Here is a 26,523-nt window from a genome sequence, read left to right on the forward strand (position 1 = left end):
AAGACCACCTATACGTCAACAGTCGGTGGTTCCTTGAGCAACTTAAGGTTTCGGGTGGCTGCTGTCACCGTACTTTCCGAGCATGATGACATGGTTCAGCTGTCATCCAGGGTCAGCGGGGAGAGTTAGTGCTCTTGCTGGCTGGCCAACTCCTCTAAGATTCAGATAACCTCAGCTGCCAACAGCACCCATGCTGGCAAGAGAGGAGGAGTTATATATAGAGTGGAACTTTTTTAGCTCCTGTGACTCTGAAGAGAAGAATTGCGAGGGATGCTCATCCGCGAAAAGGACGTCAGACTGTACTTCCATCTTTTTCTTTCTTGGTGACAAACTCATTCTCTTTTCCTTGTTTTATGTCAACGCTTGCCCCGATTGCCTTCTGGAAAAGATTGCTGTGTTTTAGCATAACTGAATAGGCTGTGGGAGTGAACGAGGGAGTGGGTGGGGGTAAAAGAGAGAGAGCAAGAGAGTAAAAGTGGGAAGTTACAGTGCTCCATTATTGCTTTCTTCTATTCCCTCCCTGATCTGACCAAGTGAGAGGGAAAGGAGCATGGAGATTGCTCATAGCACTGCTCAATAGCCAGTACTACCACAGGACATCTCAAGTGGATATTTGTGGATGCTTCACTTGCCCACATTACCAGGATTACCCACGAGGGGCGACCACTAACTAAACGTGGGGAACAACACAACAGGTAATGCTTTCCCCCACTTCATTTGTGCGTAACAAACTGCATTGTTCCTCCTGTGAGACTGAAAAAGACCGTTGTGCTGTTATCAGTCATTACAGACAACAAACATTGTGGCCTTATTTAAGTCAAGCGAGCGCTCCTCTTCACTGTATGAATGAACAAGGTTAATGTATCGTTAATTCAAAGTGACTTGGATTTTTCGTAAATGATTCACTCATGACTTGAATACATTGTTGTGCATGCTACTAGAGTTTTGCCATTGTTCGAGTGACTGACGAGTGGTTAGCGTCATGAATAAAATATCTGGATGAATTACATTTTATCGTAGTATATGAATGTGACTATTTAGTGAGTGCTTGCATGTGGGCAGAAACCCACCAGCCAACGAAGGATGAAGCCACACTGAGTCATGAGCATGAAGTCATATTGTAGAAGAGGACTACGGACATTCACTGGTGTTTGCTAGATTGATTCCAAACTATTTTACAAATGTAAAATGTAAAAGTGAACCACTGTTAATATTAAAATGTAAAACTTCTCTCTGTCTTAACTTCACTGACAAATGATAAAGGCTTAATCAGAAGAGGAGTTTATTGCAGATGTGTGTCATGCGTCGCACCTTAAACATTTGTTTTATCACACACGTGTAAAAAGATGTTAACCTCCGTGAAACCTGAACATTCCACCTTATGATGACTAGCGATGACACGTATAATGACGCTGGTGTCTTACTGCTTTGAATGTGAGTCTGCTTACATCATCCAGCTTCCTGTGTATGTTCTTCTACTTCTCTTCCCAACAAACAAAGAAAAAGCAAAACTGATGTGTTTCCCGCTCGCTTGACTGACTGACGGACTAGAAACACTCACACACCACTTCTCTGCATCCCGCAGCACGATGACACATTTCATCCAGCATACATGTTGTAATAGTGTTAAAATAAATTCAATTTGATCCACATGAGGTCATCGGCCTGTAGGAAGAGACACATGGCTGCAGCCGCGACCCTCTATCCATTTGTCAACACACAACTCGGCACGGTTGACCAAAAAGAAAACCTGAAACATGTCTCCATGCCAGCATTGGATTCCAACACAGGTGTGGCTTTCGCTGCCCTCAAAGATTCTTTCTGCCAAGTGTCCAGAAGCTGTGCGCAACCTCACTCTTTTCTCACCCTTGCTCTTCCTCTCTTGCGGCATGTGGTATCTATGCCACAAAGAGAAACGGTGGACACGTATTGCTCATTATTGTTGTTGTGTGCTCATTTCAACTCATTCGGTGTGCATTGTGGCTTGATGAAGTGCTGAATGTGCACCCGAATGGCCATTGGAAAAAGATACATTTGTGAATGTAGTGCAATTATTGGCTTGTAAATGAATCAGAGTGACTGTAAATCTTTCTCGTGTTACATGGTGGTCAAGATTTAATCTGGAATCTGAAGTTGTCCAACCCTCAATGTGTACCGATGATGTATTGACTCAAGAATTTATTTGAGTTTTGAAAGCGATTAGAGCCAAAGCGCAGCAATAATTTGTTCAACACATACTCATTCAACATTTCATTTTAATTTATTAATATCCTTTAACAAGACAACAGTCACAATATTATTACCATGTCTACTTTATGTGAACAATTGTACTTTACAAAAATCAAACAACAATCTTGATAAAGCTACAGACAATAAAATCAATTGTGTTGAGGTGCACTCATCTGACTTTCATGCGGGCAGTGTGGGTCCAATTCTTACTCAATGACGGCCTGAATGTGAGTGTGAATAGTTGTCCGTCTCCATATGTGCGTTGTGAGTGACCGCTGACCAGTCCAGAGTGTAGGCCACCGCTCGCCTGAAGTCAGCCGGGAGAGGATCCAGCTCTCTGCAACCCTGAAAAGCATAAACTGTGTAGAAAATGGATGGATGATATTAGTATGTTAGTCCTCCTCTTGTAGTTTGACATATTCTTCTGCAGTGCCTTTCAAATTTCATGAGGCACATAGCCATTTTGACATACACATGGGGACATACACATATACCCCCAAAATATATACAAACTGTAAAGTTTTGTTGACTTTTTCTTGTAAATAAAGTGTATTTACAACTGTTCGTCAAGGAGATTAAAAAAATGGATCACTTCCATTACATTAATGCTTAATATGGACACACTTAGTAACATCATACAGTAAATTGGTGTTGCTATAGTGCTATTATGATCATCCGATGAATGTAGGAAAATCAGAACGATTTTTCAAAGAAGTCACCCCATCACGGTACTTTCATCACGGTGCTGGAGGGCCGAACTTAAAACAGAAGCACACGTCACAGAGCGGAAGAAACTCTTTAATCGAAAAACAGAAAAAAAAAAAGCCTGACCAAATGTTTATTTGTAGTCTCCAAAAAAGTGAACATGTCGGGGTGAAGGAGGACGTCAGGGCGCCCTTTCTGACTGACATTCACGCAGCACATGTTTAGAGTCATCAAGTGCTGGTAGTGTGTGTGTGTGGTTATTATTGACTTGCTAAAATTTCAACACACAAAATGATAAATAAAACCCTCCAGAGACAATTAACACTTTTCTGCTTTTATTAGGTCTTGACACGTTTACAGTTGCCGGCAACATATCAACTCTAATCTTATACCTGATGGATGTGGTTGGAAATTATCATATGTACAGTTCTCCAGTATATCACTGTTGTCATTATTCATTCTGTTCATTGCCTTCATTTTCCTTTTAGGATGTTTTCATATCAGTATCGCGCCGGGTTCACAAGGTTATACAGATACATTTTGTAAATGTCCCATGTTCCAAGCATTTAGACCCACAAGGCCACATACCTGGTTGTAGCTAAGGATTGTTTTCGCTCACATACACTCAATATGCTTCACATGGCCTTAATATAGAACATTACACATACTACAACTTTAATGTGTCACAGATAGTCTTGCCGTAGCTTACATAGACGACAGGGATGTAAAACTGCATAAATTGTCACCTGTGAACGGGAGCTGGATCTCATGTTGGCAAGGAGTCTCTGTATAGTACCCGGTTTTGGAAACAAATAAATAATAATCATGGCTTCCAAAATAAAGACAAGCTCTTTTCTAAAGTAATTCACAGAAATTCAACGACAACATTGTACATGTGCAAAAGTATTGGTGTCAGCATGAGTGGTTCTGTGCACATGCTATGAAAATGTCAGTACTACTGGCGTCTACTCTGAATCTGGTGGGTCTCAACAACAGCTGTCACAGACACATGCGCAGCTCTTAGACATACAGTAAGAGAGCCCCTGGACTACAATTCCAAAAATTCAGTTTAGACACATTTGGATGTTTCACAGATCACTGGAACTTATAACTCACCTGCTTTAAAAATAAGTCTTCAGACTCCATAGCAACTTAAGATCTTCTCCAGATCACTTGATCCTGAATGGCGAGGCGGCAAAACTCACTGACTATAAACATTGGATTAGCTGCTAATTGGTGATAATAATGTCAGAGGAGTTTCAGATCCAACAATTGGTGGGTTCCACTTCTCTGCAAGCACACTGAACACTGGTTGCACCCCTACATCTATCTGGAAAGGAACCATATTGTGCTGAATACGGGAACATTTACAAACTGAAAGTCGATTTACCTCATTGGGCAGTGATGTCATTTTATTAATCTATGAAATGCCACTAGGTAACAATATCATTGTGCAAATACCTGTTGCCCCTCCATTACGGGTCTGTAAGACATCTTCAAAGTGTAAGTGGATTTGCTTTATTCTAGTTTTATTTTAGCAACAGTTTTATGTATCGCTTGTTCTCTTTAGGGTCATGGGTGAGCTGAAGCCTATCCCAGCTGACTCTGGGCAAGAAGCAAGACCCACCCTGGACTGGTCGGCAGTCAATTGCAGTACTATACGTACTGTATGTTCATTTTTTAACAAACTTTGAAATTTGAGCAACTTGGAGGTCAACTAGGGTCACGGAACAGATTGCGATCAACTTCAGTTCATTTGTTCAGAACGTCGTCCCACTGACAACATCGTTATGTGCATCTGCGTCACTTCTGAGCTGAGAACCGAATCAGCAAAACCATCTGCAAAAAACAAGCTTAAAAACTTCACAAATAGAGCTGAGTACGACCATACTATTAGGTTGTAAATCCTATACGACAACAACCTGAAATTGTAACCTTTTCTACTCCAGAACTACATAAAATGACCCCCATTGCCACCACGCTCCTGCAGATACTCTCAGCTTCCTCCCTGTCCGCTTCTTGTCATGTGCCATTACACATTCAAAGGCCGTTATTTTTATGTCAGAGCTTTCCAATGTATTTGTATTTATTTCCATATTGTTGCTAGTCACAGTGCTCAACATAAATCAGAACGCCCTCTTTGAAAAACAAGGTTTTTATTCATTTGTATTTAACACGTTTTTTCATAATCTGCACACGATTTTAACATATTTCAACATATTTAACATATTTTATACTGGACTGCCCAGCCAAGTGTGAAATAAATGATTGAGACATGGTTAAATTAGGGTGGGACGTTAGCACATCTGCCTCACAGTTCTGAGGACTTGGGTTCAAATCCCAGCCTTGCCTGTGTGGAGCTTACTTGTTCACCCCGTGCCTGCGTGAGTTTTGTATAGCAACGTGCGCTGGAGCACAGTTAGCGCCAAGCACAATTGTGCATGGATGAGGATAGATTCATGAAGTCTGCGGCCATTGTAAAGACACCCGCGGTTAGCAGCAGCTCAACCCAGTCTAACCTGTCCCCTCGCAAAGTTACGCCACGCCGGATTTGCGCCAATCACGATAATTGAGCACTAAGTGTATTGTAATTCTTTATCATTTGACGGAAGTTGTGGAAAAAGTTTTTGGATTAAGAGTCACCTTAATCATTGTAATTATTATTTGTGTGCAGCTAACGGACACTTGCAAGAACACGTCTGCTCCATTAGTTTGAGAAACACTGGACTATTTTTCCCTTTGTCATGTCCATGGTTATGTCCCAGTCATCTCCATGTCACAAAATAGTACTGTGCATTACAGTCCTCACCATATGAGATTAAAGAAATAATAAATTAGTGGAATACTAGGCAGCACGGTGGGAACTGGTTGGAGCGTCTGCCTCGCAGTTCTGAGGACCGGGGTTCAATCCCCGGCCCCGCCTGTGTGGAGTTTGCATGTTCTCCCCGTGCCTGCGTGGGTTTTCTCCGGGTACTCCGGTTTCCTCCCACATCCCAAAAACATGCATGGTAGGTTAATTGGCAACTCTAAATTGCCCATAGGTGTGAATGTGAGTGTGAATGGTTGTTTGTTTCTATGTGCCCTGCGATTGGCTGGCAACCAGTTCAGGGTGTACCCCGCCTCCTGCCCGATGATAGCCGGGATAGGCTCCAGCATGCCCGCGACCCTAGTGAGGAGAAGCGGCTCAGAAAATGGATGGATGGATGGAATACTAATGCAGGAGGCTTGGGAATGACCGCTCAGACAAATAGCAGATGTACTGTAGACGTCTTTGTCTATGTGTTTTCTTGCTGTTCCTATTCAAGGACCCGTCAGACTCCTATCTCTTGACTGCCTTGCGTAATGGGCTGATAATGTGTGTGGTTGTTCTGTGAAGACTAAAATTAATGCTAGCTGGATTCCTGTTTCTGATATATTGATTCCTTTGTTAGTTATTATGACACAATGTTGGTGAGTCACGCAGTCCAGCAGCTGCACTCACCCCATTGCTTGGTGACAGCCAGGACTCATTAACATTGTCAAGAATGGACGCAAAATGCATCATGTGTGCTGTCTCACTCCCATATGCTCACCAATAATACTGTAAAACAGACGTCGCTTTGACATGCATGAAATGCAACAATTTATCATAACTATACAATTTGGTATTTGAAAAAAATGCTGCTGACACTTGGAATTTTAGTGATTCATAGATGTATGAGTTACAGTTGCTACTTGAAGAGCTTCCATACCAAATCTTAATTTTCCGAGAACACGGCAGTTACGTAAAATCTGACCCTGAGGTCACCGGTCGTCTAGACTGGAAGGCCCTGTCCATCAAAGCGCTGGAACATACTGGTGCTTTGTACCCCTGAACGGCAACACGCTCGCCAAGTTTTCGTTAACAGACGGATTGATTTGAAATGCCGACTCCGAGGCGCGGATACAGATCCAAATATCAAATTTGAATAACTTGGCTGGCTTTGTCTTCATGTCAGGATGAAATGGGCCCTCTAGCGTACCGCATTTTATAGGTGTCAGCGAATGGAGCAAGTTGCCAAACACAAGCATTTTTCTTTCCTTATTTAGTTAGTGTTACACTGAAGAGAAAAATATGGACAACAATGTAGTGTTATTAAGGTAGTACAGTCATATTTTTGACAAAAGCTTTAAATGTTCGAAGAATGTCACATTATTATGGAAAAGGAAGGTTATCAGATGAGCAGTCGGACTCCTGCATCCAGGATTGGAGAGGATTTTGTAAATTGAAGTATCACGATCAGTCACTAATTATGTCATGGTTGACTTGCAAACTTTGCTTTTATTCTTGTAAAAGACTTCCTTGTACATTTGACTTCTTTCTCGTAAGGTCATTGTGTTTGTGAATGTTGGGTCAACTGAAGATTCTAAATTGTCCAAGGTGTGAATTTGATTGTGCATGGTTTTGTCTCAGACCATGGTGTACCTCGCCTCGGGTTGCTTGGGTCGCTCACTTGCAACCCAAGCATTATAGACAATGGATCGATGACCTATGCATTATTTCTTTGTCAACAAATAAATTGTAATATGGAGAGTATTGGAATACTTGACCATTATCCTGGATGTTACAGCAAATATGGAGCGTCTTTGCCGTTTTAACAGCCATTTCAGAGAAGGGGGAGGATTTTCTTTAAAAGCCAGTTGGTTTACCTCTGAAGTCTGACATTACACTAATGTATCTCGTCTCACTGATTAAACAAATACTGTAGTTTCCCAGTCAGTGCCCTCATACTCAGCCTCTGCCGTTCCCAAGCCTGGATAAAAATGGGTGGGTTTCATCAGGAAGGGCATCCGACGTGAAACCCGTGCTAAAAAAAGTTACTCGCTGTAGCGACCACCCTGACAAGAAAAGACAAAGTCACTTCTTCTGCAGTTTAAATATGGAAGCAATGTGCTAATGTTAATTATTTACAATACCTTGGATATGCTGGCCCTCTACACACAGCAATGTGGAAGCTATTTTGTTGTTCCTATACTTTGAGTGAAGAAAAATGTCAACCAAATTTAGAACAAAAATAAAAGTCGTGTAGAAACCATTGGTAGTATCCACCCACTGACCACTGACATACTTTATGGCGCCTTTTTTCTCTTTGGAATGAGGCGCCTATTCTATAAATACTTGTATGTATATATGTCTATGTGACAGCTGGACTTACCATGAGTTACATTTGGGTTCCCATTTTAAATTTAGGCTTTGGCCTTGTTTGTGGCCTCTCTGGCTCTGTCATAAGACATTCAACTGCACCATGTTGCTTGTCAAACAATCAGTAACGTTGTGAATGTGTTGTGTGGGCAGTCTGGTATTCCCCAAAGACCTTTGACTAAAGCCTGATTGTCTGACAGTTTTTTGATTCTCCATTAAGACAACTGAGAGTGCTGCGTAGTGACCAGACTGGAATGTAGGGCACGAGACTTTGGAATGCCCATTTGTTGCTCAAGAGAATTCAAAACAGTCAAGACTTCAATGACCAGGCGAGGAGGATCAACAGGAAAGGCATTGAAGTGATGACAAATTCTTGTCGTTGCTGGCGATCCTAATCAAGACTAATATATCAAATGTGTCAAATACAACAATATCATCCATCAATAGAGCCAATGCAGTACCACTATCAGATTTCACATTACTATTCAAAAGGTAGACATATAATGTGAAGAAACCAAATTGTGGTGAACTCCCAAAGAAATCAAACATACGGATGTCACATTTCAGCATCTTTCAGGGAAAATATTAGTTTCGGAGCCATTTTGGAGCTCTCGGGCCTCATTTTTGGGAAAGGCTAGAATCATCAGACAAACTGCTACTGTGTATTCACCAGTACGGTGAACACTTTTAACGGGACAATCCAACTGCAAGAGTTAACATGTTTGTTGTTTGCAAAAGGTTCGTTGTGAAGGTGCCCCTAATGAAATTTCCCGTGCCTTAGGTTATATCAGGCAGTTAACAGACAGATATTTTCTTAACTTAAACAGCCTGCAGCCTCTCTTGAAACACGAAGAGTGGCTCTGCAACGTGAGAGCAACAGATCCTGTACTGTAGTAGTTTGTGGATTATCATGGCATCAGCCTAGTGTAAAAATAAAACATCGAACGGCTGTTTTTGTCACCACTATTTACTGTGTCACACGTGCTCCGTCACTCCTGCCGAGTCGGGCAAGCTTTGAAGCCATCAGGACATTGGTCATGTCTTCATGCGAATGTGCCCATGCTGCCCGGACGAGCCTGGGAAGCACTTGTGTGTGCACTGTTGGGATGCATGTGAGCAAATGCTTACAGTTATGCACAAGATAGCAGGTAATACAATACAATTCATCTCTGGTTAACAGTCCCAGATGAAAAACGAGGCATGCACTTCATGTGTCATTTTATCCTGGTTCTTGATCTGTTCTCTTTGAACTGAGAGATGCAGTCCTTGCTATCTCTCTAATGCGCAGGGCTTATTTCTCCTGGAAATAAGTTAGTTTCAGAAAGGTCAGTTTCGAGCACCATTAGGGTTGAGTTGTTGAGATGTTCAGAGTTCACTTTCTGCTAGGCCAGAATCTTTAACACGTCTTTAAAAGGTCTATAATGCATATAGTCGTGAGTCTGATTCAGATAGTGTTCAAAGTGGCTGTGTTGTGCTTTTGCATCTATTTATGTATTTTGGAACAGTTGCTTAGCATGTCTGTTCTGTCTGATGATGCTTTCTTGGCACTTAATCATGCAGATGAAGTTGGTCCAAAAGATCACAATCATTGCTTGTCTCAAGGACGGGTTGAGATTAGAAACACAAATGCACACACCAGAGACAAAAACATACACTCCCACTTTGATGAACCACAGTGTGTTTTTAACAATGAACACGCTGTGCAAGTGGGTCACAGTCTTCTTCCAAGCTCTTTCCACTTGTTTTAGAGTCATTTAGTTTAAAATTGAGGTACGTCGCAAGCTGTCTCTAACATGATTAAGTACGGTATTCAACTCATTGTTGAATTTACTTAACACTAGTTTGAAGTGTTAAAAGTTAACACTACGACTAACACATAGAAGCTGACTGGACAAAAAAAAATGTAAAAAATACATATACTGTACATGACTGGAAGGTGGGCAGCCAAGGCACTATGAAATAAGACAAAAGACTGTTAAAAATAAATGAATATATAATATAAATGTTTTTTCATTATATACCCTAGTGAGGATAAGCGATTCAGAAAATGGATGGATGGATGGATAGAGGGATATTGTATCTATAGTAAATAATTTAAATAAGTTGTAAATGTAGGTCAGTGCTTTTGATAGTGTTTAGGCCAGCGGAGATGGCGTTGAAGGCCCTTGCTGAGTGCCAATGGAGGCCACAAGCTCGTCGAGACTGAATCAACAGTCGACGATCAACAATCAATTAACACAATCAACAGAATTCTTAATGATCAATTGGAGTAATACGTTTTTACGTCTGTCCCTACTACACCCATGGACACAAACAAATTTGGGTGTGCAGTGTTTTAGAGAAGTTATCTTTTTTTTTCTTGTAACATATTGGAGCAGAGCACATCAGCATCAATTACAGCAGCATGTGACAACAAAAGCTCCACATTGCCTCCAAAATACGAGGCATGAAATCTCATGTTCCTCAGTCACTTAATATAAAAGCACATTGTCATTTACCGTACCAACTCAAAAATATGTTCACCCAGTATGCAATGCTGTAGACTGATGCAATATAGATAGCATAACTGTATATGTCAGTGGCCAAGAGGTATACGTAAACTGCTACTTTACCCATTAGCTACGCCTAACACCATTACATACTTATACACATTAACAAATACAGTATACCAAACTGCTATTCTGTAATATAATAACATTACTGAAAGGTACACAGACTTGCCCATCATCATAATTGCGTTATAACCATCATGTTGGCACTCTTACCCTGCAACACACTGCAAAATTACAACAGCATGTGAACACAAGAGCGACTGTTTAATTACTGTAGTCTCTGCACAAAACATATTCAAGATAATTGCCACAAAATAAATTATATATGGGTAGAGAACTTGGATGTTACCAATTAACTAACAAACCCAACATTTTCCACAACACTAATACTATGTATCCCACACATGTTCTGTCTATCTATTCCTAATGTCTTATGTGGTTCTACTTTAACCAGGAAGTCGCCTGCTAACTAACTTATGGATGGAGAACAAACAAAAATGCAATAGTCCCCATTTTTTTTCCATTTTAATCTACATTGCAGTATCCACATGTACTTATGGTTTGGAGGGTGAGTGTAATTTTAAGAAGCTACATTCTACATGTGGGAAAGTGGGTCAGGAAGGCGGGGAAGGTCTTACTCAAAGTTAAAACTGAATGAATCTGACAAAAAAAAAAAATTGAAATCAAAATATTGTTTTAAAGAAGGCAGCCGTGGAATGTTAATTAGCACTTCTGCCTCACAGTTGAGAGGTTGTGGGTTTGAATCTTGGCTTTGCATGTTCTCCCTAAGCTTGCCAGGGTTTTCTCCGGGCATTCAACCTTCCGAAAACATTCACTAAATTGCCCATAGGTGTGAATGGAAGTGTGAGTGACTCTTTGTCTTTACGTGCCCGGCAATTGGCTGGCGACCAATTTGGAGGAGAACATAGCTTCTTTCCCAAAGTCAGCTGGGATCATCTTTATGAGAACAAGTGCTAATGGATGGGTGGATGTAATAAAGAAAGAAAAAAAAGCAAGGGCAAGTCTGTCCAAACTCCCTGCTCTTTGTCAAGTAAGATTACATACTTTTCTCTGTCCTTGGCCCAGGTGGGAGATGAGATCCAAAAGCAGTGAGGTGGCACACTCCACCAATGGGGTGCTTGGGGTCCCACAGGGTGACCATGACATCAGCCAAGGGCAGAATGTGTGTATTGCTGTGAAGAACATGAAGGCCAAAGTTCAGCAGCAGGAGGGTGAAGATAACATGGAGGTGATATTTGACAAAGAGCAGACATTGATGGACTCAAAGACTGGAGAAAAAGAAGGCGCTGTCATGAACCTGTCCAGAGAGGATCTGCTCAAACTGCTGGGGATCATGGAAGGAGAGATTCAGGTCGGTTTGCAAGGAGACTTCAACATCAAATCTGACCCACAGCCAATATTTCATTGCGAAAATTATTACAGCGCACCCACGTCATTCAAAGTATGCACAGCACAGAGTCTGTTTGAATGAGCAAGCCATTCTGTCGTCATCGATTGAAGTTGAACTAGAGCACCACCTTGTGGTTAAGGATGACCAGGTCTTCCCTATTGTCTCAGGAACTACACTATAATAGAAATTCCTCCTATACAGTACTGGCAACAACATAAAACAAATCAAGTGATTAATTAATGTATATTAATATAACATCAACCCTACCCCCCCCCAAATCAAAAACTTTCCAACACATCGGGCACATGATTGCTGATTATAGCATTTCACTATGATGACAAATTACCCAGTAATAAGTGACCTGGGACCCATTTCCCAGCCATATTTTTGGGAATAGTCAAACAACTGGTGCTGCAGAACGACCCCAAAAATGAAGTTCAAGTGAATCCAATCATTTATGAGAAAAATAGCACATTACAACAAGCTAACATCATTTTATAATTTCCTGTCTAAGAATTCTCTGCCGTTTTATATTTTGTGCACTTCAAGCCACATTATGCTATTTTCGTCTTTGTATATCTCTGTGTGACTGCAGGCAAGAGAAGATGTTATCAACATGCTAAAGTCCAAGCAAACCCATCAAGTGACTGTTGTATCAGCAGACAGCTCTGCAGCAGGTTGCTCGGCTTTCCAGGCCCTGCAGAGGGACGGCCTCATCGCCGGCACCCCACCACACACCCACAGTGTGTACCAAAAGCCGATGATCGAGGTCAGTCACAGCAATCCTTCGCAACAGTTGATTATCACGTCTCTTAAAATGAGCACAGCTTGTGCATTGTTCATTGTGCTCTTTTGCAGCTGGAGCGCCTGCAGGAGAAGCACAGGGAGACCTACAGGCGGATGCTGGGCCAGTTGCTGCTCGCTGAAAAGTGCCACCGTCGGACTGTCCACGAGCTGGACAGCGAGAAGCGCAAACACGTCGATTACATGAACAAGAGTGACGACTTTACCAATCTGCTTGAGCAAGAGAGAGAAAGGTGAGGAAAGAAAGATCCACTGGATGTATGTTTACATATTTATGTGAATGTGAGAACCTTAGAGATAGATAGACCAATATACTCAGAACTGTAAGGCAGGCGCTCTAACCAGTCGGCCACCGTGCCGCGCTGTTGCCACTCTATATTTTAAATGTTGAAAGTAACATTTTAAAATTCTTACTGATCACACCACTGTAAAATCGCTGTTAAAAAGGAAAACGTTTTCAAACTTAACAATGACAGAAGTGTAATAGGAGGCATGTCGCCTTGCATAGACTTCATGCATTATTATTCTTGTTCTTCCTATTATTATCATCATCATCATCGTAATCTCATTTCCTCTGCACCCCTCCAAAAAGCACTAAAAAGCACCAGGGTGGGTTTTCTCCGGGCACTCCGGTTTCCTCCCACATCCCAAAAACATGCGTGGTAGGTTGATTGAGGACTCTAAATTGCCCGTAGGTGTGAATGTGAGCGTGAATGGTTGTTTGTTTCTATGTGCCCTGCGATTGGCTGGTGACCAGTTCATGCTGTAGTGACGCAGAGGCGTGGTGTTCCTTGAGCTTTTTACGGGAGGACACAGGAAGTTTATCATGGGAAGAGAAGGTAAACATAGATTACATTCATTTTGTGGTGTGATTCAATAGAAGGGCAGAAGCTTGATTCATTCAATCGCTTCATTGTCCATAGGAGCCTCTATGTGCATATCATGTAGCTGGTTAGTACCTGAAATTGAAACTCGCTTAGAATTTGAAATGGTCACCAAGGTTCTACCACTGAGATGAAATGCCAAAGAAATCAATGACATGAAGGCTTAGAATTATAACATATCATAGCAATCTTCAGATTCCATGCCAAAATGCCACCCTAAAGCTGCGAGAAGCATACATTTGTTGTTGTTTTTTTTTTTAAGAGCTAAGATCTTCAAGCGACGCCATGATACCGATACTAAATAATTGCTTTTCTTTCCCTAAATGAGTGGCACCACTCAAACAACATTATTTTTTGATGCATATTAGTGTGAAAGCTTAACTTGATGTTCACACAAGACATTTGTGGACTCACAATAACATACAGTAAGTGTAATGCTGGTAATGCTCAAGCATTTAAAGTGTAAAAAATTATTACCCTTCAAAGAGACAAATTTGTTCTTTTCAAACATAAGACATGAAAATGAGTGCCACATAAACAACTGAGCCAGGAGCGAATATTTGCTGTTGACCTTTCAACCCGTCGCCCCTGCAGTGAATGCCTGCATGAATAAGAATCAAAGGCACCACAGAGAGAATCATGACGACTTTAAAGTCAAGCCTGGCTAAGTGGCTGTGACAAGCGGCTCTGTGCTTAAGTGGTCGTGACTCGAGTCGACCCAAGCGCCTGTTTTTACAGGACACGACTGAACTACACGAACTGTAGTTTTAGTATTAGATTTGGATAGAATAAAAAAAAAAAACACATTCAACATTGTCATCTTAATTGTCACCTTAATGTGCAACATGATTGCGTATGCTTGTTGAATTGACATTGTCATAATTTGGATCTCAAAAAGTAAATGTCTGGAAGTTGAGACATATTACATTTGATGACATTTTAAATTTGAAAGTATTATGCACTAAATATATTTTAAAATAACTAAACTATTCAAATAATTGGGTTGATGGTACCCTTGCTCGCAACATAGAGAAAAGCATTTACATCTTTGCTCACATTCACAACTGCAGATAATTATTTAAACATTTTTTAAAAATCTTTAGTATACAGTATTTTGTCTTATTTTCTTTTTCTTTTTCGGATTTTGTGCCATATCGTGTAAACATGTGTTGGTATGACAATAAAATTCCTTGAATCCTTGAAAGCGTCTGTGACATTGCCATGACAAAGCTCCATCATATAATTTAATGGTCTATAATATTGGTGTTAGCGTAAGCAAATTCACATTTACTGCTTACAATTTTACCAAATTGGCTTGAAAATAAATTAAACCCATAAACTGCAGGGTGAGAAAATTGTAAATCTCACTTTAGTAAGTGTTGCATAAAGAAACACTTGATTTTCCTACATGAAACGTACGACTGCAATTTGCAGCAGGTGGCCTGCTCAAGTGTGAAGAAACGGCTGCAGCACCTCAGTATGGTAAAAATCCAAAAGGACACCATTTGTTTTATAGAATAAATACAATACACGAAAAAGCATAAGTACAGTACATGCAAGAATCCCTTTCGACCAACACCTAAACAAAAATTCATTTCTGTAAAATCTGCAAGTCTGGTACTGCTCTACTTTGTCATTCTCTCCCTTTGCTGAAACGGAAAAATCTCATTTTCCATGAGCGTGATGTCCTCCAGCCTTCTGGGTGAGGGCTAAGTGAAAAAAACTAATGGTCGGGTGCCAAACAGTCAGGAATGCAGAAAATGGGCACCAAATAAGCTCTTTCACACTGGCTACCATCAGCAATTAACACCTCTCAGATATCAGATCAATTTGTATGTCAAGAACCTTAAATATCTAAGTGACATGATGGTTGATACTTAACAGAGGAACAAATTCTACTCTTCGAAGGATGAGTAGATCCACGCAAAAAGATTGTAAATGTTGATCTGCATTAGATGTTAAGCCATTTATAATGAATTTTAAACATCAAATTAGGGTTTTTCTTATTATACATCATGTAGTATGGCCAGAATATCTGTATTATGGTTATGCAATAATTGACCAGATCTACCAAGCAGTATATGCACCAAATATTATTGATTGTCCATGCGTCAACATTCGCCCCTCTAACTTTGTGAAATGTTGCTGACAGGAACAGTTCTGCTTTGAAGCTGATAGTGTTGGGCTTAGTATTTAAAATGGATTTGATTTTTACCCCAAAAATGCAAAATATACAGAAAAATAGATGCTAAAGTGTCACTTAAAAGTGTTTAAGGAAGCAACAAAGACAAAGAGGGAAAAGACAATGAAATGCATTTTGCAATACAGCGAACCTCGCATAGTCGTAGTTCGGTATTGGCAAATTTGCCTATTCTTGGACTTTTTTTAGGGAACCTAATCTCTGTTATTCTCTAAAAAAATAATAATAAAAAAAGACTCATCTATTCGCTGTTTTTGTCCTTAGGCTAAAGCCCGTGTCTAATAGAAAAATACTGCTTTGGCACCATCTGATGCCATACTGGTGCCAAACACCTATGTCGAACTGGTTGGAGGAGCCCCAGTTAGTTAGGCCATGTCTTAAAAAAAAAAAAAAAAAAGTCCTTTGCTACCATCTTATGGCATCTATAGGCAAACCGTTTTGTTAGCAGATTTCATGTCATGTCACGTCATAATGACATGGCATGACATACTGCTTGCTGCTCGGAAATAAAAGAATAAAAAATAGTCCAAAATTGATTTTGACCAAAAATTTGCAGAAGGAAGAGCGACAATAGAAGAGAAAAAACATCGCTGTTGTCGGGCCAAAACCTCTTGAGTCCAAATTTGATGAATTTCATGTTGTTTTAGTGCAAATCGATACACCGTTGGTCAGTCCTCACGTTGGTGTGTTATTTTTATTTTTTTCAAATGATTGACCAATCTAAAGTGTTGAAAATGGCGTGCTCTCCTTGACGACACAATGTTAATAGCGCAACAAAACCACAGTTTTTTGGGGGGATTCCTGAAAAGTGAAGGTTTTGAAGATCCGAGGATTCCGTCCAAAGCCAGCAATATGCTATATTGCAGGGTCAGTCACGAGAGCAAACTTATCTATTTGCTGCTTGGTAATCCAGATAGGTTGCACCAGCAATTCAAGGGTACAGCCATCACCGCCACGCTGGTTGTCGCATGCTCAAAGTCTGGAAGTACTTCATAATAGCCATCCATTTTCAACACCGCTTATCCTGGTTAGGGCCGCGGGGCGCCGGAGCCTGTCCCGGCTGACTTCGGGCGAAACGCGGACACACCCTGAACTGGTCGCCAGTCAGTCGCAGGGCACATATAGACACGGACAACCATTCACACTGACATTGACACCGTCACTGAGTGGGAACTGAACCAACGCTGCCCGCACCAAAGTCAGGCGAGTGTACCACTACACCATCAGTGACTACTTCATAATCAATTTCGTCAACAAATATAGGCTACTGTATGTCAGGTTACAGTATATGTTGCTACTTGTTGCTCAGTGAGTTTTACTACACCCATCTGGTAGTTGCTAGAACAGTTATTATGCACGGTACTGTTATTATGGTTGCTTAATGTCTGCTTTGTCTCCAATTTGTTTCTCTTCACTGCACATCAGTCGTGCTGTAAATTAGCAACCCAATCTTCTAGCTTCACACATAATTGTTTTTCTCAAGCAAGTAAGATAAATCCTACACAACACACTATTGTCATGACAGCTTTTTGGCAGCTCTCGTCTTCTTCAATCTTAAGCCTTTCGAGACAGACCTCACCGCAAATTCCTTAAGAAACACAGGATAAAATGTTATGCTATCATTCCATGTGTGTTTGTTTTAGCTCTCAAAAACACAAGATAGCTTTCAATGAATTTAAATTTGCTTGGCTGCCACAAGATGCCATGATATCGCCAAAGACCAAACAGAGCAAAGTCGTTTTCCATATTTAAATTAAGAATCAGAGCAAAGCTTATTTACATCTTGAATAGTAATGAGACATCTGGCTGTCTCATTTGCCAGACGTATAAGATCAACGAGAATAGTTTGAAAAAGGGCCATGTGGGCATTTCCAACCCAAATTATCTTGCAAACCCAATAAAAGGACATGAAAGATTATGGAGAAAAACAAGATGGCATGGAACTTTTAAGGTGTATCAGAACATATACAGTCCAGTGCTGTGCATCACGATAGCCGCTTATAAATCTATTGTCATAGTTACATTTGGTCATCCTCAACCTTCTTCACCTCAAAAAGGACACATCCAACCATTTCGTATCTGTTTCCCTCATCACATGGAAACCGGTGGTAGTCCAGTTTTCCCTCAAGGGGAGCTACAGTGAACAATCGCTCCTGTTTCCTTCAATAGTTTTACACTTAAAGTGTCAAAAACTGAAAAATCCTGAAATGAACTTGCGAAGAAATACAAACTGTGTGACGTTTCACTCAGTAAGACCTAAAGTGTCTGGAAATGTATTTGGACTGGCCTTCACTCAAACATGCCAGTGTTGCATGGAAGCAGGAAAATTGGGGGAGTTTTACAGAGCACTCCTCCAGTGAAGAAAAATCCCACCCCTTTCACGGTCCAAAGTAGAACAGTACACAGTCTCTCTCAATTCCTCTCACATGCGCACACACACATACACACGCACACATAGCCACACGTCTTATAAGGATGATGTGACACTGCTCACCAGAGGTCTGATAGTTCTGCACTGTATTAATTCACCTTTCATAGTCCTTAAACATGCATGCTTGAGATGTGACAGAGGATCATTTGTGAAAAAAAGAGGCCCTGGCGACTTGTCACGCATCCTGATTGGATTTTGTGTCACTGTAATTATGCTTTTGTTGCTTGTAGAACAACAGTGGTAAGTCCTGATTGCATTTATTTTCTGAGGTTTTTTGATTGCATTTACATTTAATGATGCACTGAAACGTAATTCCTTAGAAATTGAGATGCGAACCCCTGTTTATTGACTAGAATTTGGTGTCTTTGCAAACATTTATAGCTTATTTGGTAATATTGGTACTGCAATGTGTATGGTAGTGGAGAGGGAGAACCTGCAACATTGCATTCTGTTTTGTTTTGTTGGAGCAGCATGAACCAGCTTTAGCAGACTGGAAAGGACAAAAGAGAAAAGAAGTCCATATGGCGAAAGGAGATCAGTTTGTGTGTTAGTCTTTATCCTAATTTGGGAGAAAAGCAGTAGTTTGGGAGAGCTTGATGTAATATTTAATGGCTCAACTCTTAATTGCGTTGATGACTAATGACTTGCCTGGACCATATTGTCAGTGAGCTGTATCTAATGCAGGGGTGTCCAACTGATTTTTGTCACGGGCAACATTGTAGTTATGGTCTTCATCAGAGGGCCGTTGTGACTCTGAACCCATATAAATGTTTCATCGCATCATCATATTATTACATAGACACAACAAATTGATGGATAACTAGTTTTGAAATCAGATAAAAATTTGTTCAACTATTGTCCAAGTTACTGGTTAAAGGTGCTTGGTAACAAAAAATGCTTGCAATAGCTCAACGTTGTTATTTATTGTATATGATAATTATAAATTTTGGTACAGATTTTAGCAAGAAACATGGAAGTTGATGCACATGATTTGCTTTCACGGGCCACATAAAATGATGTGGGAGGCCGGGTATGGCCCCCGGGGCATGAGTTTGACACCTGTGATCTAATGTTTTCAAATATCGTGCAGAAAATCCTGAGCAAGTAAGTAAGCAGGTAAAAAATAATAGTAATAACAATAATAATAATAATTAGAGGGGAAAAATATTAATGTTGGTGGCACGGTGGACGACTGGTTAGTACATCTGCCTCACAGTTCTGAGGACTGGGGTTCAAATCCCGGCCCCGCCTGTGTGGAGTTTGCATGTTCTGCCTGTGCCTGCGTGGGTTTTCTCTGGCCACTCCGATTTCCTCCCACATCCCCAAAACATGCAGTAATTGAAGACTCTAAATTGCCCGTAGGTGTGAATGTGAGTGCAAATGGTTGTTTCTATGTGCCCTGCGATTGGCTGGCGACCAGTTCAGGGTGTACCGCAGTTAGCTGGGATAGGCTCCAGCACCCCCGCGACCCTAGTGAGGATAAGCGGAACGGAAGATGAATGAATGAATTAATTAATTAAATATTACTGTTACTGAAATGACTGTTAAATCTCTGCTAAAACAACATACATCCTTAAATTAATTGACTCACATTTGCACAATAGAGCAGAAACATGCCAGGTAACTATTAGATTCATTATATGCTTGACTAATGCAAAACCTTGATTTTTCTTATTGCCACTTTTAGACTAAAGAGGCTGCTTGACAACGAAAAAGCCTACCAGGTGAAAAAGGAGAAGGAGCATTCTAAACGTCTGGCCAAGGTGCAGGAGGAGCTAGTCAAACTGAAATCCTTTGCCCTAATGTTGGTCAATGAGCGCCAACAACACCTGGAGCAAATGGACCAACAGACTCATCGGGTCCAGGAACTGAGCCAGCAGCTTCAGCAGCAGAGGAAGATACTGAGTGAAACCAGGACGCACGCTCAGGAAGATGCCCACCGGGTTCTGAGCTTAGAGGCTGAGCTTAAAGAGAAAACTGTCACACTCGCTCAGCAGCATGAAGAGATGAGCACTAAACTTGCCAGTCAGGAGCTCCTCAACCGTCAACTCAATTCAAAAATTCTAGGGCTTTTGCGTACAGTGGATGAGATAGAGGAAAGCAACAAGGCCTTGAGGAAATCGGAAGAGGAACTGCAGGAGATGGAGGACAAAACGGGCAAAGGAGAACATGGAAACTCTAATTTAATTACAGAGCTAGAGAATTTAAGGAAGCGTGTGCTGGAGATGGAAGGAAACGACGAGGAGATCACCCGAACTGAAAATCAGTGCCAGGAGCTCAGGAAGAAGCTACAGGAGGAGAATAACAAAAGTAAAGAACTTCGGATAGAGGTGGAGAAACTTCAGAAAAGAATGATAGAGTTAGAGAAACTTGAAGGTGCCTTTAACATAAGCAAGAAAGAGTCTGCTCAGTTATACGCTGCTTTAGAAAGAGAGAAGGGCCATACCAAAGAGCTCGCTGAGGAAGTTGTGATGCTTAAGATCCGAATGAAAGAGCTCGAATCCTCTGAACTCAAGTTAGAAAAGTCTGAGCTTAACCTGAAGGATGACTTAGGTAAGCTTAAGTCATTGACTGTAGCTTTAATGGAGGAACGAAAGACCTTGGTGGAAAGAATCACATCCGATGAAAAGAAAAAGGAGGATTTAAGTAAGATGGTCAAAGATGAGCAGAGTAAGGTTATGGCGGTGACAGAGAAATTGATAGAAGAAAGCAAAAAACTCTTAAAGTTTAAATCAGAAATGGAAACCAAAGTCGATACTATGACGATAGAAAAGAGGGACCTCAACACCAAGTTGGCAAATGAAACAGATAAAACAAAGGATCTTCTTTCAAAGGTTAGCCAAATGAAAAAGAGGTTGGATGGGTTGGAGCAAGCAGAGAGATTGTCTGCAAAAAAAACTGTGAAATTTGAGCAAGGAAGAGCACCCGATGCTGGAAAAAGAGAAGATAACAAAATTAAAGAGCTAACCTTTGAGATTGAGCACCTCAGAAATCGCCTCAAACAGCTTGAAGTGGTTGAGGGAGATCTGATCAAAACAGAGGATCAGTACGACATTTTGGAGAAAAGGTTCATAACAGAACAAGACAAAGCCACCATACTTACCCAGCAAGTGGAGGCCATGAGGAGTCAGATAGCACGGAACAAAGCGATTGAGAAAGGAGAGGAGGACAGCCAGGAGGAAGACCTACGACAACGATACAAGAGAGAGGAGGCCAAAACCAGAGAGATACAGGCGGATGTTGTAGCTCTAAAGGAAAAGATACATGAATTGATGCACAAAGAGGACCAGCTTTCTCAACTGCAAGTAGATTACTCAGTCCTACAGCAGAGGTTCTTTGAAGAGGAAGAGAAAGCCAAGAGCATGGGCACTGAGGTTCTCCATCTGACCAAAGAACTGGAGATAGCAAAGCGTCACAGTCGTGCACTAAGGCCCAGTTTGAATGGGAGGAGGATGGTGGACGTTGCTGTCACATCCACTGGAGTACAGACAGAAGCTTTGTCCAATGGGCCGACAGAGGAAGATACTCCTGCTGGTTTTATAAGGAAATCTGTTCAAGAAGAGAATAACATCATGAACAATTTAAGGCAGAAAAGCCTGAAGAAGCCAAGTGAAAAGACTGGTGGCATTGAACGTTCCCCTTCGTCAGGAAGCGATCTCAGTATTAAGAAATCCTGGATTCCTTGGATGAGGAAGAAAGATAACAACTCTCATGAAACCAGTCTGGAAAAAACACATGTCAGTGGAGCTCCCAACCTGACGATGGCCCACAAGCAAGGGCAGCCTTTACACATCCGATTGACACCGGACCACCAAAACAATATGGCCACGCTTGAGATCAGTAGCACCACTGCTGAGGATGTTTTCTCAACATCAGCGCCACTAAATGCCAATCCATCACACCCTAAATCCAGAATTACAATCATTCCAACACACTCTGCTGCAATTCGGGGAAAGCTCACCAATGGACATCAAGGTCCAGAAAGGACCAAATCTCCAGTCACCATCACAACTATTTCCAGAGCCAAGTCTCCAGACTGCAGCCAAACCTCCTCCTCTACCTCAGGAAGGCCCATGTCTCCTGTCACAATCATGACAGTTAGCACCTCGGCAGTGCCTGACGCCTCTTCTTCCCCAGAACCCCAAGAGATGACAATGGGCCGGGCTGTATTCAAGGTTACCCCTGAAAAGCAGATGGTCCCAGTGCCTATAAGGAAGGGTCACAATAACACAAACATTATTACCACCACTGACGATAACAAGATCCATATTCATCTAGGTAATAGTCTGACCCCAAAGATGGTAGTCAGGCCAGTTTCTGCTGTAACCGAGAGCAAGGAACTGACCCTGTCGACAGGGACAGTGTTGCGCTCCCCTCGCCAAATTACCACTACCCGGACCACACACAACAAAGTGATGAGCACCCTTACCATTTCCCCTGTTGCATCAAACACTACCAGATCAACACAAAGCATGGTATGTTTTTCTCAGGGTTATTACAGCAGAAAAATAAAATATCCAGTAGGATGCAAAGATACAAGGCCAGTCGTAGTTTTGTTCATTCACAGCAGTCCTTTTGTTAAGGGAACACTGGGCTTTGTGCATAGGTCCATTACAGTATAGTTGATAATGAGAATCTGGATAAAGGTGCATATAGGCTACAAAAAAGCGACATATAAAGATTTGGCATAATCGAAACAACCCACGCCCCAGAATCTAAATCCATCTGCTCATCAACTTCCACTGACCAGGAAGTAGCCAGCTAAGCCAAAAATAAATAAATAAAATATATGCATTTCTTGACATTATGGCCAGTTCCGAAATATGATATCGTATACAAGAGCCATATCAACTATTCTGTCCTTACAAAATTAATAATGCTATGATTGACACTGTCACAGAAGTGTTCATTTAATAATATGCTTGTTATTGTGATTGTAGTTTGCAGTGGTGTAAAACTGTACTGCATCATAATGAGGGATGTGGCTAATATTTTGGTTACCTGAAACCTCATTGACATTAGAGAGCAGCGCTTGTATTAAAGATCATTCATTATCTTCTGAAAGTGGTCCTAATGTTGTTGCTTGTCATAGCATTGCTAAAACAACAAATCTAATGTGCTGGCCAAAGACCTTTGCACAGTCCTGCCCTTTTCTGCGATGACTCTTATTTTTCCAGACATACATTTCAAAGAAAATAAAAAGATGGATACTTTTGTCACAAAGTCACTTGTACTTTTTAGTAATTTGGGGAAACCAGTCAAATGACTACAGAAGACAACAACAAAATTCGTCAAAATGATGAACTTTAAAGAATAGATAAACGAATCAAGTTTACAGTATATCGCGATTATTTGCATGTATCACTCTGTGGGTGTAATGCCATGAGAGTGAAACAGTGTTGATGTTTCAGTGGACCTTATGATATTCTCTGTGTGACTCAGTTTGATAGTATGACAAAAAAAAGGCCCTATGGGCCGGCCTCAGCGCAGCAGAGCTAACGATGTGGCATTTTGCCATCCTGCTACAGGCATGCTGTAATTTATATTTGTTTCACAGTGTTTACATTCACAAACAGATTCGCAGGGCTCTGTGCCCCCTGGCTGACAAAAAACAGCCTTGCAGCAGTAACAACACACAGAAACCATGCCCAGCTAACTGAGTTGAAAATGAAAGAATGAATAAATATTTGCATTTTCATGTTGTTTCTGTCCAATGGGTTACAGTGTTTAGAAAATCTGAATTCCTGTTTTGCTTTTTTTTAAAAATGAACTACTCTTCAAATTTCCATTCAAATGCCAACTGCTTTCATTCTCCTGCCTGAGAAACTGTACTCTTGTCTCTTTCTCTCTTTATTGTCAAACAGTGTGGGCATGATTCCCAGGGCCCTCGTACGGGGCTGACCCGCATCCCAATGTCCAAGAGCCTGAAAACAGGGAAGACGGTGCTTGGTTCCTTGGGCATATCGAGTGGACTGAAGGCAGAGTCGCGTGCAGAAAGTCAATCTATGAGGATAGAAGTTAAGAAATCAGTCGTAAATGGCATAACTTATCAAAATGGAGGAAAAGGCTGATTAACAAATCAAAATAGTCTATGGTGCTAAAGAGACAATAACGCATTCAAAACACAACAACAGTCAAGTGAGTGATTAGTGATTATATTTGATCTAAAACACTCTATTTATGTAAACCCTACTTTACTGTACTTCTCTGTCACATATCCTTCTTTCATTGCTAAAATGTATGGCGGGGAAAAGGTCAAACCACTCTGCTACTCATTGTTTATTGTGTCACATATAATGAGAACAACTTCAAATGTATCCAGTTTAAGTTAATGTAATTTGCATTTTAATTGTATGTAAATCATTTGTTACTAAACACATTTTGAATAAAAATTATTTTAAAGTGATCATGTTCATTGGAAGAAGAAAAAAGCACACATCTAATGTTTGTCTTTTATGCATGGATTCATCTTTGCAAGTAGAATCAAGCTGTTCTGTATGTTTCACTTGTACTGAATAAAAGGTTAACATGAGTTAATGTCTTGCTACATAACATAATGAGCAACCAAATGGAACTTTGAACATGGTAAATCTCATACAATACAGATGTACTGTCACAAATGTGTACAGTACACATTTACATGATCAGCAGGCTTGACACTTGGTAGAAAATGCCCATTTCGCTTCATTAGTTTTCATTAGTTTTTTCTTTTCTTTTCTTTTCTATTAATCACTGCCATTGACGGCTGTTAAATTCAAATATCCATGTTTACATGGAGGACTGGCAGTGAATGAGTTAAGAAAGTTTGTAATTTAGATTTTATAGGTCATAATACCAAAGTGCTGCATCTAATTGCAGCACTAAAAGGAGGTATGCATTTTGCTAATTTTCCAAATGTATGAAATTGATAAAGTACAATACTTACAAATGTATAATACAGTAACTTGTGAGATTTGTTTTTTTAATATCAACAAATACAAAACAATCAACACAATCATAGATATAATAATAAGGTATAGGTATAATAAGTTGCCTGCTTACACATAACTTATATTTGATCATTTACATTAGAAACGTTACGTTAGAAAAGAAGTAGGAGGAAGTATAAATGTATCTATTCCTACACCCTTATTTATATTTCAATTATATTATAGCAACAGTATTAAGGAATATACATATCTACTACCTTTACATAGCATAAAATATAATACTATTGGATTCCAATGAATGTTTATATTTTGTATTTTGTTTTTCAATACACTTTCTTGTCGCAATTCGATATTTAAATACCAGTATGTTGTCATCCATAAAATTCCAACTTTCCCTGAATCACTGACCTATTAATATAATAGTTTTAAAACACACCTCTTCTTTGTGTAACATCATGTGAAATTCAAAAGAAATCAGCCAAGATATAGGAAGAGAATCATGGACTTGCACAAATCTGGTTCATCCTTGGGGGCATTTTCCAGGTGCCTGAAGGAACCACATTCATCTGTTCAAACACTTATAAATACAATTGGAATGTCCACTGATCATACCGCTCAGGAAGGAGACTAGTTCTGTGTCCCAGAGATGAACGTGCTTTGGTCCCGAACGTCCATATCAACCCAAGAACAAAACCAAAACTCCTTGATCATGATCCAAAATGCACCAACAAGGGCTGAAAGGCCATTCGGCCAGAAAGAAGCCATTACTCAAAAAGAAATAAAAATATAGAGCTTTTAATTTTGGAGACATGTCCTGTAGTCTGACAAAATTTTACCCAGGCCTGATTACCTCAGTTCAGACCTGTTCACTCAACAAATCACTTAAACAGAACCTCCATCCATCCATCCATCCATCCATCCATCCATCCATCCATTTCCTGTACCGCTTATACGCACTAGGGTTGCTGGTGTGCTGAAGCTTATCCCTGCTGACTTGGGCGCGAGGCGAGGCACACCCTGACTGTTCACCAAAATAAAAAATCTGCCAAAACATGTCAAAAAGCTGAAATAAAATGACACGATCCAAAGACATTCAAGAACAGATGACAAAGTTATTGACATCTATTAGCCTGAAAAGGGTTACAACATTATTTCTAAAGATTTGGGATTCCAGCGAACCACAGTAAGAGCCACAAATGGAGAAAATATGGAAGAGT

At 40.6% G+C, this 26,523-nt stretch overlaps 1 protein-coding gene across 3 annotated transcripts; it reads left to right on the forward strand.

Annotated features, from left to right (window-relative positions):
- Window positions 1-200: 200 nt before the first annotated feature.
- LOC133487739 (filamin-A-interacting protein 1-like) lies at window positions 201-24,909 on the forward strand. Of its 3 annotated transcripts, XM_061794796.1 has the most exons (7): window positions 201-695; window positions 4,505-4,601; window positions 11,734-12,019; window positions 12,654-12,827; window positions 12,917-13,095; window positions 20,065-22,852; window positions 24,242-24,909. In XM_061794796.1, exons 3-7 carry the CDS (start codon window positions 11,741-11,743, stop codon window positions 24,446-24,448), a joined length of 3,627 nt encoding a protein of 1,208 aa, XP_061650780.1. In that variant the 5' UTR covers window positions 201-695; window positions 4,505-4,601; window positions 11,734-11,740; the 3' UTR covers window positions 24,449-24,909. The 3 variants fall into 3 exon arrangements, with proteins under 3 accessions (XP_061650780.1, XP_061650778.1, XP_061650781.1); XM_061794794.1 differs by lacking the exon at window positions 4,505-4,601; XM_061794797.1 differs by lacking the exons at window positions 4,505-4,601; window positions 11,734-12,019.
- The last annotated feature ends 1,614 nt before the right edge of the window (window positions 24,910-26,523 follow it).

This window comes from Phyllopteryx taeniolatus, chromosome 13 (genome assembly GCF_024500385.1).
Source record: "Phyllopteryx taeniolatus isolate TA_2022b chromosome 13, UOR_Ptae_1.2, whole genome shotgun sequence".
Classification (NCBI taxonomy): domain Eukaryota; kingdom Metazoa; phylum Chordata; class Actinopteri; order Syngnathiformes; family Syngnathidae; genus Phyllopteryx; species Phyllopteryx taeniolatus.

What these genes read in the sequence shown, in the direction of transcription:
- LOC133487739 (XM_061794796.1), top strand. Translation starts at nt 11,741, where the DNA reads ATGAGATCCAAAAGCAGTGAGGTGGCACACTCCACCAATGGGGTGCTT. An exon ending in CTTGAGCAAGAGAGAGAAAG is followed by an intron (nt 13,096 to 20,064) that starts GTGAGGAAAGAA and finishes TGCCACTTTTAG; the next exon opens with ACTAAAGAGGCTGCTTGACA. An exon ending in CCAGATCAACACAAAGCATG is followed by an intron (nt 22,853 to 24,241) that starts GTATGTTTTTCT and finishes ATTGTCAAACAG; the next exon opens with TGTGGGCATGATTCCCAGGG.